Genomic DNA, 14,066 nt, shown 5'->3' on the forward strand with positions numbered 1-14,066 from the left:
CTGTGTGTAAACAGACAGTTCGCCGCAGCGTTGGCGGACCTGCACGAAGCTAGCAAGCTCTGCCCCAATAACCGTGAGATCTGCCGTCTGCTTGCCCGGGTGGAGGAAGAATGTAAACAAATGCAGCGAGCTCAGAAGCAGCTGACGAACCCGGCGGCCGCCATCCATGACTCGGATCAGGACCACGGCGAGCCAGAGGATGCTGGAGAATCGACGGAGCGCAGTCTGGGGCGGGACATCGACGACGAAGACGAAGCTTCTGAGGGCTGGTCCCAAAACATCTACTCTCTCAATCGGACTCTGCCTGATTCTAACGGTTCTGTGTCACCCCCTCACAGACAAAGCTTTAGACATCCGCACAGAGAGTCCGTGGCTCAGAAGAGTCTGCTTCTCCAACCCAGCAAACAAGCCCAGATTGTCAAAACCAACCAGCACCATGGATCTTTACAGGTGGCTTCTACACGACCCATGAACGCTAAGACCCACTCCCAATACGCCCCCTCCAGTCCCATCCCCAGCCGTCACATTTCTAGCGTGTTGAAAGCCGGTCCGGGTATTGACATCAGCCCTCTGCCGGACGACACGGGACGACCTTTGCCGCGTGAAAGCGAGGACCACCCCCTCGTGCAGATTCACTCCTCCAAGACGCAGGAGCTCTCCGCGGCCCCCGGAGCTCAAGCCCCGGACGTGAGAAAGGACTACGGGATGGGTTCACACGCAAGCAGCATGCGGGTCTCCAGCTCCACCAGCAGTCTGGCCTCCAGCAGCAGCTTATCCGACGGCGGGAAGCCGCAAGGCCCGGACGTGCGAACCAAAACCGGCTCCGACAAACCCAAGATCAGCCAGGGGAGCTCCGTGGAATACAAACCAAGGCCGTTCATGGGGATCATGGACAAAAAGGCTCGATTTCAACAGCAGCAGACGAGTCATCCTCCGATCTCTCGCGGATGGCAGAGTCAGTCCTCAGAAGGGCTGGTCGGGCACACCGTCTCTTCCACAGGTGTGAACTGTGAGCTCGCTTTTGCCAAACCGCCCGCCGCTTTCTACGAGCAGCTGAAAACTCCCTCTCAGGGTTCGGCTCTGGGCGGCCAGCACAACGGCAGTCTGCACTCGAAAGAGTTCGACAAGTTCAGCTGTCACAAAGATCCCAGACCAGCTCTTGCCGTGGCTCATTCATTCGCAGACAGCATGCCCAAACAGCCCGGCCTGTCTCGAGAGAACCCCAACATTCATGTAGCTTCAATGAAACCAAAGAGATCTTTTATTGAGTCTAATGTTTAGGGTGCATTCAGGTGCAACAGATACACTGCAGACGGAGTTACTTGAGATGTTCTCCACCAGATACAGTTCAACTGCTTTAGTGGTGGAGTCATATGGGTTTTCAATAGGAGAGGATAATGTAGTGTATATATATATATATATATACAAACACTATTGATCAAACATTTAAAGTCAAGTGAGTGAAATGTTTCTCTTGAACTTACAAATCTTGTGATGATGAGATGCTGAGACTGTACTCTATAAAAGCTGTAGTTCAAAAAACTAACTTGGCATCTAAAAAGGAAAACCGTGTCATCATTTACTCGCCCTCAAGCTGTATAAATGTCTTTGTTCTGATGAACACAGAGGAAGGTATTTGGAAGAATGTTCATAAACAATTCTTGGCCACCATTCACTACCATAGAAGGAAAAATGACAATTATAGTCAAAAGTGCCCCAGAACTGTGTTCTTTAGAGGGTCGTATTTTGTGTTCAACAGAACAAAGAAATCTATAAAGTAAATTTTCCTCTTGTGGTAGTCAATGGTAGCTAAGAACTGTTAGGTTATAAGCATTCTTCCAAATATCTTTCTCTGTTCTTATCCGTACAAAAATATATGTACAGATTTGGAACAAGTCAAGGGTGAGTAAATAATGGCAGAAATTTCATTTTTGGGCGTACTGTTCTTTTAACGTAACACATTTCTGTGTCTAGTTAAGAACAACACATTTTCTGTTACTTTGAACTCATCCTTATGTTGTCCCTTTTATTTATTTAACACATAAACTTACACAATTACACAAAGTGTCTGTAATAATTAAATGTATTAATTACATTAATAATTAACATAATCATTCAAATGAATAAACACATCCTTTTTGAGATTGTAGGTTTGTTGACCAAAATTGTGCAAACATTTCTTTGTTACACAAACATAATTTTGTTTGACATTTTTTTTATAAATAATTTTACATTGTAAAGTTTTTGAAAAGGAACACTTTAACTGAATTCGGAAGAAAAAGTTACCGATTAGAGTCCGGAATAGAAGTGTATTCATGCTTAAATGCTTGATTTTTTTGTAGATTAAAGTATAATTGTGCTGGCATATTTTTATTTATTTCTTTTAAAGGGATAATACATGTTCTGACTACTAGTTGGCTTTTACAAAAAAAATATAACAGCTTTAAGATGTGATTACTGGGATGAATAATAAAGTTGACTGGTTTTCCTTGACTACTAAATGTGTTCGATTATAAAAATAATGTGCACAAAGTTTGTATTTGTTTACAAGTGTTTAAGACAAAAGGTTTGTAAGATCATGAGAAACAGGAAGGTGTTCAAATGTTTGAATGGTTAATAGTGTGAGTTTATATTTATATATAATGAACTCAAACGTATGACCATTTCATTTTACACCATTTACTTTAAATTCACTCTGAAATATTGGACAGCAGCACATTTATATTCTGAAGTTTGGACTTTTGTTAATCACTAAAGCAGATATTAATCTGTGAATTAATCTGCCAAGCAGGTACAGCTCCACAGCGTCTGTCACTAACCCTGAGAAAACCCAGACAACATTAACAATCTCTTAAATATAAATATCCAGCCTGGCTGTTTTACTGTATGTTTTTGGTATGTTTAACCCTTATAAAGGGTCCTGAACTCCTCCACCGAGGCTTCAGACTCACTGTTTCAGAGCAGAGAGGATTCTCATCTGATAAAGGAATGAAATCATGACCAGCATTCCTCTCATGAAAAACATCAGACCCTCTAACAATGTACATATATTGATACCGTGTGTATTTTGTCACACATTTTATGTGAAGACCTGTTTGTGTTTATACCAGTGTAGTAGAAAAAGTGGATTTGAGTTTTTTCTTTCACGTGTTTTTGGTTGACATGATGTTTGAGGTTACTAAAAAATGTACCTTGTTGGTATGTTTGTATATTATATTTGAATCTGCTTCTGAGTGTTTAAGTCTATTCTTTCTTTGTACCTGCTTGTTGTTTCCGTCTAGATTAATTTATTTACAGCGACTTTGTCTTGGCAACTGTTAAAGCAATATATTTTATATAGTTATTTTTGCACAGCTACTTTTAAAAGAAAAGTATGGAAAGGAGATGTTTTACTATGCCAAAACTCCAGAGGTCATCTGGGTGCGAGCGCACGCTACAGAGATGAAAGAATCTGAGAGTAAAACATAACAGAGATAAAAGGATCGAGATGGAAAGCAGTTATATTTTAAATGTGTATATAAATATTTTTTCTGCAACTGTCGCCGCGTTACGTGAACTGTACAATCTGTTATGTTCTGCATCAAAAATAAATTTCTGCCATCCATCTAAACATTGGACTGGAATTTCATTTTATTCTGTGAAGTACTCTAGTGGACAGAATCAGTTTGTATGAAAAGTATTGGGTTATTATTAGTCAGTTATGACATTAGTTCAATTATAAAGTTTGTAAACATTTACGCACAATGAACTAACATGAACAATTGTAATGGAATTTAATAACATGAGCAGTTAGCTAATGCATTAATGCTCATGAGCGTGACCTTATTGTCGAGAGATTCAATGATATTGTTTGTTAGCCCATCAACTTGTTTTCTTAAAAACTAAGATTAAGGAATTCCAACGTTAAGTCTAATGATCAATATTGATGTGGATTTAGAAAATTGTGCCACCCCTTTGATCTAGAAGGAATAAAGTTTCAAGTGAATTGAATTAAAATAATTACATTTGGAGCATTCTGCCAAGAGTCATACTGTAAATACAGAGGTTTACTCCTTTTTTAATAGGATTTTTAGAACAACGATCACAAGGATGAAAACATTTAAAATAAGACACCAAAACTGATAAAATAATAAAATGCATTTGTTCAAGATGTTGCAAACTACTGTATGTGGAACACAGCATAGGAAAAAAATAGCTCTGTATTACTGTGGTAGGCTTTGTGAGACCAGTTCTATTGCACTTATGCTTTTATTGTTGCCCTTATGAAGTTCCAATTGCTTCCATTGTTTACCCCCTTTGTAAATCGCTTTGGATTAAAGCTTCTCTTAAATGACTTAATAATGTAAATGACGCTTATGAATCCATGCTACTTCTCAGAATAGTTTGCAAAATTCTCTTAATTTATAGCTTGAATTCTTAGAAAGCCATTTATTCAGCTACAAGCTTTTATGACGTCCATCCATCAGGCTTTCAGATTATGGCTGGTGTCGATTCTGATGTTCCGATTCCATTCGCAAGCTCTCGATTCGAATCAATGAATATAGATTTAACACAATTCAAAAAAAAATCTGTAAATATCAGGTTGGTGAATTAAAAAATGAAGAGCCACAAACCTGTATATTAAACACACTTGGGTATATTGAAACAGAACAGTCGCACGCCTTGATCAAACAGGAACAGGTTATTTTAAATTTAAGATACAAACAAAACTTCACAAAATAAGCTGTAAATAGAGAATGCAATCACATGAACCGGTGTCTTTTATCTGAAGGTGATGTGATCCTATGGCTTTAAGACAGCAGGCAAAAATAACAATCAATATGCTTTGTTTAACCGGAAGGACAGCACATTCATAAGAACAATGAAAATATATTCTTCATTAAATTTGCTGTTTATTTGCCCACCCCAAGGCCATCCGAGATGTAAAAAAAAGTTTTGTGGAGTCTGGATTGGTTAAACTTCCCTTTTTAAAAGTAAACAACTTGCTTATGTTCTTTCATTGCTTTATGAGAAAGGATTCCATCCATCAGGGAAAACGCGCAATGAGTTGGTTACTGGCTGGCCTTCCAGCGCTGTATGGCCATCTTCAGGCTTCTGTTGGTTGTCAGTATACTGCTTTGTAAAGGCAAGTTTGTCATTGGGCTTGTGTGATTTGGAGTTCTGATCCAGGTCTCGAGGGCTTCTCTCTCATAGGAATATCCATCTGTTTGAGACATGCAGGAGGTGAGCAACTGGAACGCAATTTCGCATATTTTTTTGACTTTGTGTAGGCATTTGGCAGACGCTTTAATCCAAAACCTGCGTTCAATCCGCAGACATACTCACTTTCTCACAAATGATATTATTAAACAGAACCGACCTGCAGCGATGACGGGGTCCTTCATGAGCTCTCTGGTGACAGGACAGAGAAACTCATCTGGAACATCAGAGTCCATCAGTGAAGATCTCAACTCTTCAATCTTCCTCATGACTTTAGCACGCAGACCCACAGATTCTACAAGAGACGGAGAGAGACAATCCTCAGTCACAACAGACACACATCCATCGAGTAGAGACGCTGCGAAACTGACTTGCCAAGTTGTAAAGTTCTGAAACGAAGACGCCGATCCCGTGGGTGCTCGGAACTGCATCAGATACAATGACATCTACATTTATTCATTTAGCAGACGCTTTTTTATCCAAGGGACTATATTGGCTCATCATTGATTCCTTCTTGACCATTTACAGTTAGACTCTGTTTCATTTGCGCTGCCGTTCATTTGATAAGGTTGTGGATTACACAGAGATGTGAACGGATTTCAATCACACACACACACACACAGTGTTGGATGTAACTAGCTACTAAGTAATTAGTTACTGTAGTTTAATTACTTTCCCTGATAAAAGAAAAGTAAGGGATTACTCTTATTTTTCTGTAGTTGAATTACAATTACTTCTGATGTAATTGAACTAAATTCTGTGTAATGTGTTCAATAGTGGAAATGAAATCAACATTATAAATCTAACCTTAAAATGTATGCTCAACGTATCCTTCTCACGTTTGCATACTTTATCAATTTATTAGAATAATTTCTGTAGTTATTTATTTGAAAGAATTAAATAAACCCGTTTCATGTCTTTTCTCCTTGAAACAATTCTAATCCAGGTTGATATAGTACATAGAAGTAATGAGTAATAAGTTAATACTTTATTTAGAGAGAGTCATTTGTACAGTAATCTAATTACACTATTGAATATGTAATAAGTAACTAGTAATTCATTACTTTTTCAGAGTAATTTACCCAACACTGCGCACAACACAGCAGGTCATGATCAGCGTGCAAACAGGCAATCTCAGTGTAACCTGCATCATGAAGATCACGGCAACAGGTCGTGAGGACTTGAGCTGCTGTAAATGTAATTCATTAGAGAAGAGCTCGCCGGCAGATGGACACAACATGTGATTTGCATAAACCAAATCATCAGGAGAAAACACAAAATCAAACAGGCTTCTGCTCATACAGAATTCATCCAATCATCAATCAGACTCTCTGCATCAGACGTACTGAAGACGGAATCATGCAAAAAATGGTCCAAAGAGAGATGAATATATAGAGTTTATAGCTTATGAGCGTATAATGGAATATCTCATACAGTACACAATAGTCAAGCTTCCGATGATCTCATTTTACAGTAGAAACCAAAACCACAGTAAAGTGAAGTCTTGTGCTGTAAAAAGCATATGAGACGAGTGATTTTGAGTGGCATTTTGTATGGTTTGACGGAGTCTTTGTTCATGCTGTGAATCTTTCAGAGGCACGCGCATCTTTCTGTAGGTGAAGAAACATCTCGCTTTGATCTCGTGTGCTCGCTGCGGGCTTTGAAGAGAAGGTGCATTGTGGGTAGACTGTACGATAAGAATCTTAAAAACTGGATTTTTGCCTTTTTCAAAGGTAAGGGAAGTTGAGTTTGTGCATCGCTAGGGTGTTGTGGGTGGTTGCCAGGGGACTTGCTATGTGGTTGCTTTTTGGTGAGTCTGTTTGACATTTTGGTCTCTAGATATGGCTTGGGTTTTAATCTATGGGATAAGTGGATTTGAGAAAAGCAATAACGCAACAATTCAACAGGCGGCACAACTCCAAGTCACATTCATGTCCACGAAAACAAATAATTTGGGACAAATTGCATGCTTAAGTTTAATATTTAGGTTTGATCATCATTATTTACATTTTATTTTAGCCATAAAGTATGAAATTTAAAATAGAAGTGTGCGTGTGTACGTGCGTGTGTCCTCACCAATGTTAAAATAAGCATCCAGTGTCTCTTTATTTAAGCTGATGAGTTCAGTCCCATCCATGTTCTGAGCTCTAAACGTCTCCACCAACATTTCCAACCCCTCGTCCCGAAGCCAATCGCACACATCTTCCTCCGACCAATCGCTGACCAGCATCCTCGAGTAACCCTGAGACTTCCTTCCTGTCGGCACACATAAACAGGAAGTGCATTGTTATCATCCTCAATGCAGAACATCTCTCATTACATCCAAACATCATCCTTTATAGTAAATTACATGCTTTGAATGTTTTGCAACCTTTTTTTTTCTTCTAATCATGTTTGCATATCTGGTGAACATTTCTGAAAACTAGGACTATATGATTCTGAATCAAAATCATGTACATTGTAAAAGACAACATTTATTTAAACGCATCATTCACATGCTGTTCATTTACATGTATGCATTTTATTTCAAAGTGAAACTTAAACGTTTGTTAAGAATGAGACTTATCTGAAACTTTATCTGAGAGAGATCGAAGAAGCAGTTCTTACCTGTTCCAGTCATCTGCAAACATTCAGCTGAAAATGAACGAAACATTCATTTATTGTTGGTTGACACATTCTGTCCAGTGAAATATCATTATTGTTTGGTTTGACAGACAGGTGGTTTGCTACATCATGTGCATTTCTCATTGGCTGGAGACCAGTGGTTCTCTCTGAACTCTTCTCACTGTTGAGGGCTCTGAACTTCCAGGGATCGTTTGGATCCAAGTCACCGTGAAAATCTAATTTTACATGTTTGGGACGCTGCCGTCTCCGAGCTGATGCCCGTCTTAATGACACGACTCTGTGCCATCTGTCATCATGGCAGTGAATCAGACCTGCAGGGCCCGACAACCCAACATGCCCGGGGTGACAGAAACACACTCCATACATGCTCATGCTAACACAAATGAAATCAAACTCTCATTTTAAGTGTCTCAACAACATAATGGCAAACTTCGTTTAGGCTCCTTTCATTCCCTTTTAACCTTTTCTTACAAAACATATACAATATAAATATACAATAAAAATCTTTCGTAATGTATCCATTACTGTTTTTTTATTAAAGTAAATGTATAACTAAATACTGTATGTAAATAATTTTGGTAATTAATATATATTTTTGTAATGTTTATGCAAATGATTTTGATAGAGGTTCAATTGAACCATGAACAATGATTTAAAAATGGTGCTGCGGTTGTATAATACAGCGCAGAAGTGTCTTTATTCTTCAGTTTGTTTTCTATACATAATTAAGGAGAAGCAACAGGGATGTTTAAACGTATATTGAAGTAAAAGAGTTTTGTGTGCTTACATGACTGAGCATTTCCATCTCCAATTCTCCAGACATTCACGGTCTTATCCATAGAGCCCGAGGCAAACATCAGCATGCAGGGAGAGAACGCGCATGCTGTCACATATCTTCAACAGAGAGAGAGAGAGAGAGAGAGAGAAAGAGAGAGAGAGAGGGGAGAGAGAGAGAGAAAGAGCGAGAGGGGAGAGAGGGAGAGAGAGAGAGAGAGAGAGAGAGAGAGAGAAAGAAAGAAATAAAGAGAGAGAGGGGAGAGAGGGAGAGAGAGAGAGAGAGAGAGAGAGAGAGAGAGAGAGAGAGAGAGACAGAGAGGAGAGAGAGAGAGAGAGAGAGAGAGAGAGAGAGAGAGAGAGAGAGAGAGAGAGAGAGAGAGAGAGAGAGAGAGAGAGAGAGAGAGAGAGAGAGAGAGAGAGAGAGAGAGAGAGAGAGAGAGGGGGATTTAACGTGAAAGTTCACCCGAAAATGTTTATTCTGTCATCATTCACTCATCATCTTGTCATTTCACTTTCTTTCTTCTGCAGATTACAAAAGAAGATATTTTGAAGAATGTCATTAAGTGGACCACATTCACTTTCATTGGTTTTGTGTCTATACAATAGATGTGAAAGCCGGTGCTGTTTGGTTCTTCAAAATATCTTCTTGTGTTCTGCCCTAAATTGATTCTGTATGTGTACAGAATACAGAAGTTTTCAATTTGTTGAGGTACATTTTTAAAATCATTTCAACATGTCGTCTACTCTCAGCTGTAATCAAGAAATATAGACTTTAACTTGTTTAGCATTTATGTGATATATGGGGTTGCAACCACAGAATGAGATTACGCACTCACAAATGAGATGTGACAACTGTATTAAACTGTTTTCAATGTGAACAAGACCAAAATCTGGATTCATACTGAGAGAGACTCACCTGTCATGCTGTGTTAACGTGTGTAAAATCTCTCCTCCATCCTGCTCACATACAGACACACATACAGAAAAAGATGGCTAGAATCATCAATCTACATCTTCTCTTGGTTTATAGGTTGTACATGAATATCATCAGTGAAACAATAATCACGTACCGCATTATACACAGTTACTGTTTTATCCACAGACCTGCAAATAAAGTATACAGTTTACTGTTCTTTATAAAATAATTATAATAAATGCCACAAGTATGTCAACATGCCAGATTAATATATGTAAATTATTTTGGTCGTTGATGCTGATTGGTCAATAACTTGTGATTTATTAATGATAAATAAACCTATGATGACCTCATCACCTGACTGTTACTAACATCACTGCGTTGCACGCATAGCTGATAGTGTTTACATTTGAGGTACAAGATCTTTTTTAAGAAGAAAATTATTTTATTGTTTATCTGTAATGGAAAATGTTGGAAATTTACATAAATCTCTTAAATTTAGAATGTGAAGACTGAACACTGAGATTATGACACTACAAGTCCCCCTAGTGGACAAACAGTGTAGGAAAACCCTTTGTCTCTTTTTACAAAAAAGACTGTTTAAAAGTGCATACTTGCATAGTATGCATATATTAGCAGTATATATTTACTGTATGTAATATGTAATAAGCGCTCAGTGAATTGATGTGATAAGATCATATGACAACAATGCATAGCAATAGTTTACACAAGATAACAATGTAAGAAGAAAAGTATGGCAGCGTAGTCAGTATACTGTAAGTACTTTATTAGTGTACAGATGATTACATCTGTGTTATTTACATTCGGGCATTTTGCGGATGATTTTATCCAAATTGACTTACGACAGTGGGGTCATGCAATATTATCATAAGTGTTATATGAAGAGACAAAGTTTCAACAATTAAATTAAGGAACGCAGCAGACTGGTCAGAGTTATGAGTGGGAGGGGCTTACCCAGAGACGAGCAGCTGTCCATCAAAGGAGATGGCACACGATAGGACGGGAGCAGATTGAGCAGAGAGAGTAAACATCAGTGTCATCTCATAACCTGTGTATGATACACACAAACACACAAACGTCTGGTTTATAATCCCCGTAGGGACAGTCCATAGGCCTAATGACATTTATAATGTACAAACTGATTATTTTATACCCAACCCCTAAACTTAAAGATCACTTTTTGAATTTTTTGATTTTCAAAAACATTGTTCTTTATGATTTATAACCTTTTTCGACAGCTTGTTATCTGTGTGTGTGTGTATGTATTCTACAGGCGGACTCTGAAACACAAGCCTGAATCAACACACCCTGCAGACAGTGATACTGAACACACACACTGCAGTCAGCACGACTACTGTTGGATCAGATGTATTTTTATCCCTCTGAGGGATAATTCACCCACTGACTAACCCTCATGTCATTTAAAACTTGCTGAATGCATTACAACACAATCTTTTATTTTTAATTGTCCCTTTAAAGCTTCTTTTGTCTCATTTTAAATAGTTGTAAGTCACCTTGGGCTCCCTTGGAAGCCCCTAGCCGGTTCACTTGTTGAGAAGCACTGCTCTACACAGAACACTTGTACTGGACTCTCTGAAGGAATCAAACATTTCTAGAGAACATTTCAGTCTTAACTTCAGAAAGTTTTAGGTTCACTGAACAGCACAGTGTGTGAGAGAGCTACAAACAGAAGACAGTGAGAGTACCTGCTGTTGCATGCTGGGAAACAATCCATACCCTCAGTTGGTTGTCCTGCCCGCCGGAGGCCAATCGAAACTTTACCCCTGGACCATCTGAAAATATATTCACCCACCACGCACACACACACATTGAGTTTCCATGTTTTATGGAGTTTCCACAGACATAACTTTTATACTGTACAAAGTGTATATTATCATCTTTAAATGGTTTAGCAGAACTACAGACACACACGCACAAAGACTTTCAGACTGACATAGAACCCGTCACAGCTCGGTGTGCTCGGGGCAGGGAGGAGAGATAATATTGACCAGCGTGATGCAGCTTTACCTATGCAGATTTGTGGAGAGAACTGGCAGCAGTTGACTCCTAAATCATGCGCTTCTCTCTGAATGTATAAAGAGCTCATGTTCAGACTCCAGAGGCGAAGTTCTCCCTGAGTAGAGCCCGTAACAAACATCTGACCACATGGGGAGAAACAGCAGGCCAGGACGGTACCCTCGCTGACTCGAGAACATCTAGAGACGAGACACGCACACTAAACACTCTCCAATGAGATTCAATTTATTATCCTTCAAGTCTTTTAGAAAAGGAATGATATACATGTTCACACTTGTTACTACTATTTGATCCATCAATGATGTATTAAAGTACAGCTATTTGATGTTCTATTTGTTCCCATCAGCCTACAAACGTCATTCACCTCTGTAGGGTCTTTGATGGCACCTGCCAGAGCGCAACAGTCCCGTCAGACGCGCCACACAGCAGATACCGCGCATCTGGAGAGAATGCGCAAACGCGCACGGGACTGCGCGCCGGGTGTTCCAGCGCGCACATGACTTCACCCGTGGACATGCTCCAGAGTTTAGTCACCGCGTCCGTGGAGCAAGACGCCAGATATCTCCCGCAGCTGCTGAAACAGCAACAGTGCACGGCGTACCCGTGACCGGAGAGAGGAGAGAAGCGCAGCTCCGCGAAGTCCTGCAGGGAATAAACGCGGATGGTTTTGTCCCCGGAGCAGGTGGCCAGTAAACTTTGAGAGAAGGCGCAGCAGTTGACGTCATCCCGGTGGTCTCGAAGGGTGTGCACTAGTGATGTCATGACAACGGTATTCACCTGTAATGTTATGAAAAATCACACCCACTGTATCGCTGTATCACAGTAGACGCAGTGATGACCGCTGAGTCATGTCGATGGCGCCGCCATTTTGGGAAGGGCAATACAATTAACAGGGTTCTGCGGTTTGTAAATATAAGAATAAATACAAAATAAAATAAATTAACTATTATTTGCTTCACGTGGAGTACAACAACGTTCTGGTGACTATTTATCGTCAGCACATTATTTCTTTAGGAATTGTAAAGACACGCAAGTTACGCATTTAAAATCATTCGAGAAATGTAAAAGTTAGTGCGTTTTTATCCAGAAAAAACACATCCCCGTTCAATTGTATCCGTTTGTAAGTTTGTCATGACCTTTCCAATATGGCGGCGTTGACGCATCGAAGCAAGAGCTCAGTGCGTCCATGCATATGTCCCACTCTTGCGCGTGTGTATGGCTAAAATATTCTAGACTTTAATCACCATCTTTTCGTTATCACAATTTAGTAAATGCAAGGGACAAGTTGTTGAAAAAGAAATGATACAAAAAAATTGATGCCGTAAATCTAGCAGTCATCTATCTGGGTTAAAATGTCACAGTATGTCCAAATCATATTTCTTATATTAAAACCCAGCATATCAATTTGATAAAAGAGTAAGTACCTGAGGGCAGACGTTTCAGATCAAAGTGTACATCTAACGGTATAGCTACATAAACAAGCTATAAGTAGACATAAATGTAAAGACAATGTCAAAGTGCTGCCTCTGAACGTGAAGTTTTTGCCATGTACTTCCTGGACGGCAGCTGTGTGCAAACCAGGAACATCATGTGACAGAATCTGTTGCCTGGGAGACATGATAACTCATTCATAAGCACCTGTGAGGTTATCAGAGCGTTACACAACACTTGTACAAACACAGCTACAGGTGAAGAGTGTGAAACCTTAACCTAAGCAGTTTGTTGTTTGAGTAGATAAAGGTGAGAGGAACATACACCAGCATGAATCCTCTAGGGTACACTTACATTCAAGAACAACAGAGATATATTTTAAGGTCAGTATGACCACCGCAGTGTGCCGAACTCAATGAAACAATAAAACTACGAGCCAGACGAATAAAAAAGCAAAAACACACTGTTGGGGAACCGATCATAACGCAAACATCACACAATAGACTGTTTAAAACCTTTGTGTTTTTATTAAGTGTCACCAACTCCTTTCAATGCAATGCATTCACAAAAACTTCAAGTATTTCAGTACCCGACTAAGACAACAGACAGAAATACTACACGTTTGAACAAAACCACTACTGGGCTGTGCCAAAAGTGCTCTCCACCAAATCTGTTATTATTGGATTGTATAAATACCCGAATATGAGCAACATTAAGAGTCATGTTTGCCTGACAAACGCCTGTGTACGAATGAGCACCTGTGGATTTCAGCTTGAGGTTTGAATTGTAAAAATACAGGATTTCTAAAAGTGCCCTGGACAACTGAGGTGGAGCAGAAAACATTATAATCTGAGTCAACACATGTTAAGATAAAACAACAACATTTGAAATGACTCTGGATGCTTATAACCAAATATGCACCGTATACAATAAAAAATATGAACAACAGAAAAATGTAATTGAACATTATATATGTGAAGAAGGCCTCTGTTTTGGAGGTTTGTTATTTTAAACAATCATAGCTTTCTAAAACAATCTAGCTGTTTATTGGCCTTCTTTA

The 14,066-nt window shown here is 39.3% G+C and overlaps 2 protein-coding genes across 4 annotated transcripts in view; one reads left to right on the forward strand and one right to left on the reverse strand.

Moving 5' to 3' along the window:
* tanc1b (tetratricopeptide repeat, ankyrin repeat and coiled-coil containing 1b) overlaps positions 1-3,610 on the forward strand; it is an 88,386-nt gene extending 84,776 nt beyond the window's left edge. For all 3 annotated transcript variants that reach the window (XM_056754558.1, XM_056754559.1, XM_056754561.1), the window contains one exon: positions 15-3,610. In XM_056754558.1, coding sequence (XP_056610536.1) covers positions 15-1,281 — 1,267 coding nt within the window. In that variant the 3' untranslated portion in view covers positions 1,282-3,610. The remainder of the gene's footprint in view (positions 1-14) is intronic.
* A 1,376-nt stretch (positions 3,611-4,986) lies between these two features.
* LOC130427744 (WD repeat, SAM and U-box domain-containing protein 1-like) lies at positions 4,987-13,131 on the reverse strand. Its single transcript, XM_056755388.1, has 12 exons — positions 13,000-13,131; positions 11,940-12,352; positions 11,567-11,754; positions 11,245-11,331; positions 10,493-10,586; positions 9,672-9,705; positions 9,518-9,558; positions 8,612-8,718; positions 7,807-7,833; positions 7,276-7,455; positions 5,360-5,494; positions 4,987-5,203 (listed from the first exon to the last, which is right to left on the reverse strand). Exons 2-12 carry the CDS (start codon positions 12,335-12,337, stop codon positions 5,052-5,054), a joined length of 1,443 nt encoding a protein of 480 aa, XP_056611366.1. The 5' UTR covers positions 12,338-12,352; positions 13,000-13,131; the 3' UTR covers positions 4,987-5,051.
* Between the last annotated feature and the right edge of the window lie 935 nt (positions 13,132-14,066).

The sequence above is a fragment of the Triplophysa dalaica genome, chromosome 8, assembly GCF_015846415.1.
Source record: "Triplophysa dalaica isolate WHDGS20190420 chromosome 8, ASM1584641v1, whole genome shotgun sequence".
In the NCBI taxonomy this organism is placed as follows: Eukaryota; Metazoa; Chordata; class Actinopteri; order Cypriniformes; family Nemacheilidae; genus Triplophysa; species Triplophysa dalaica.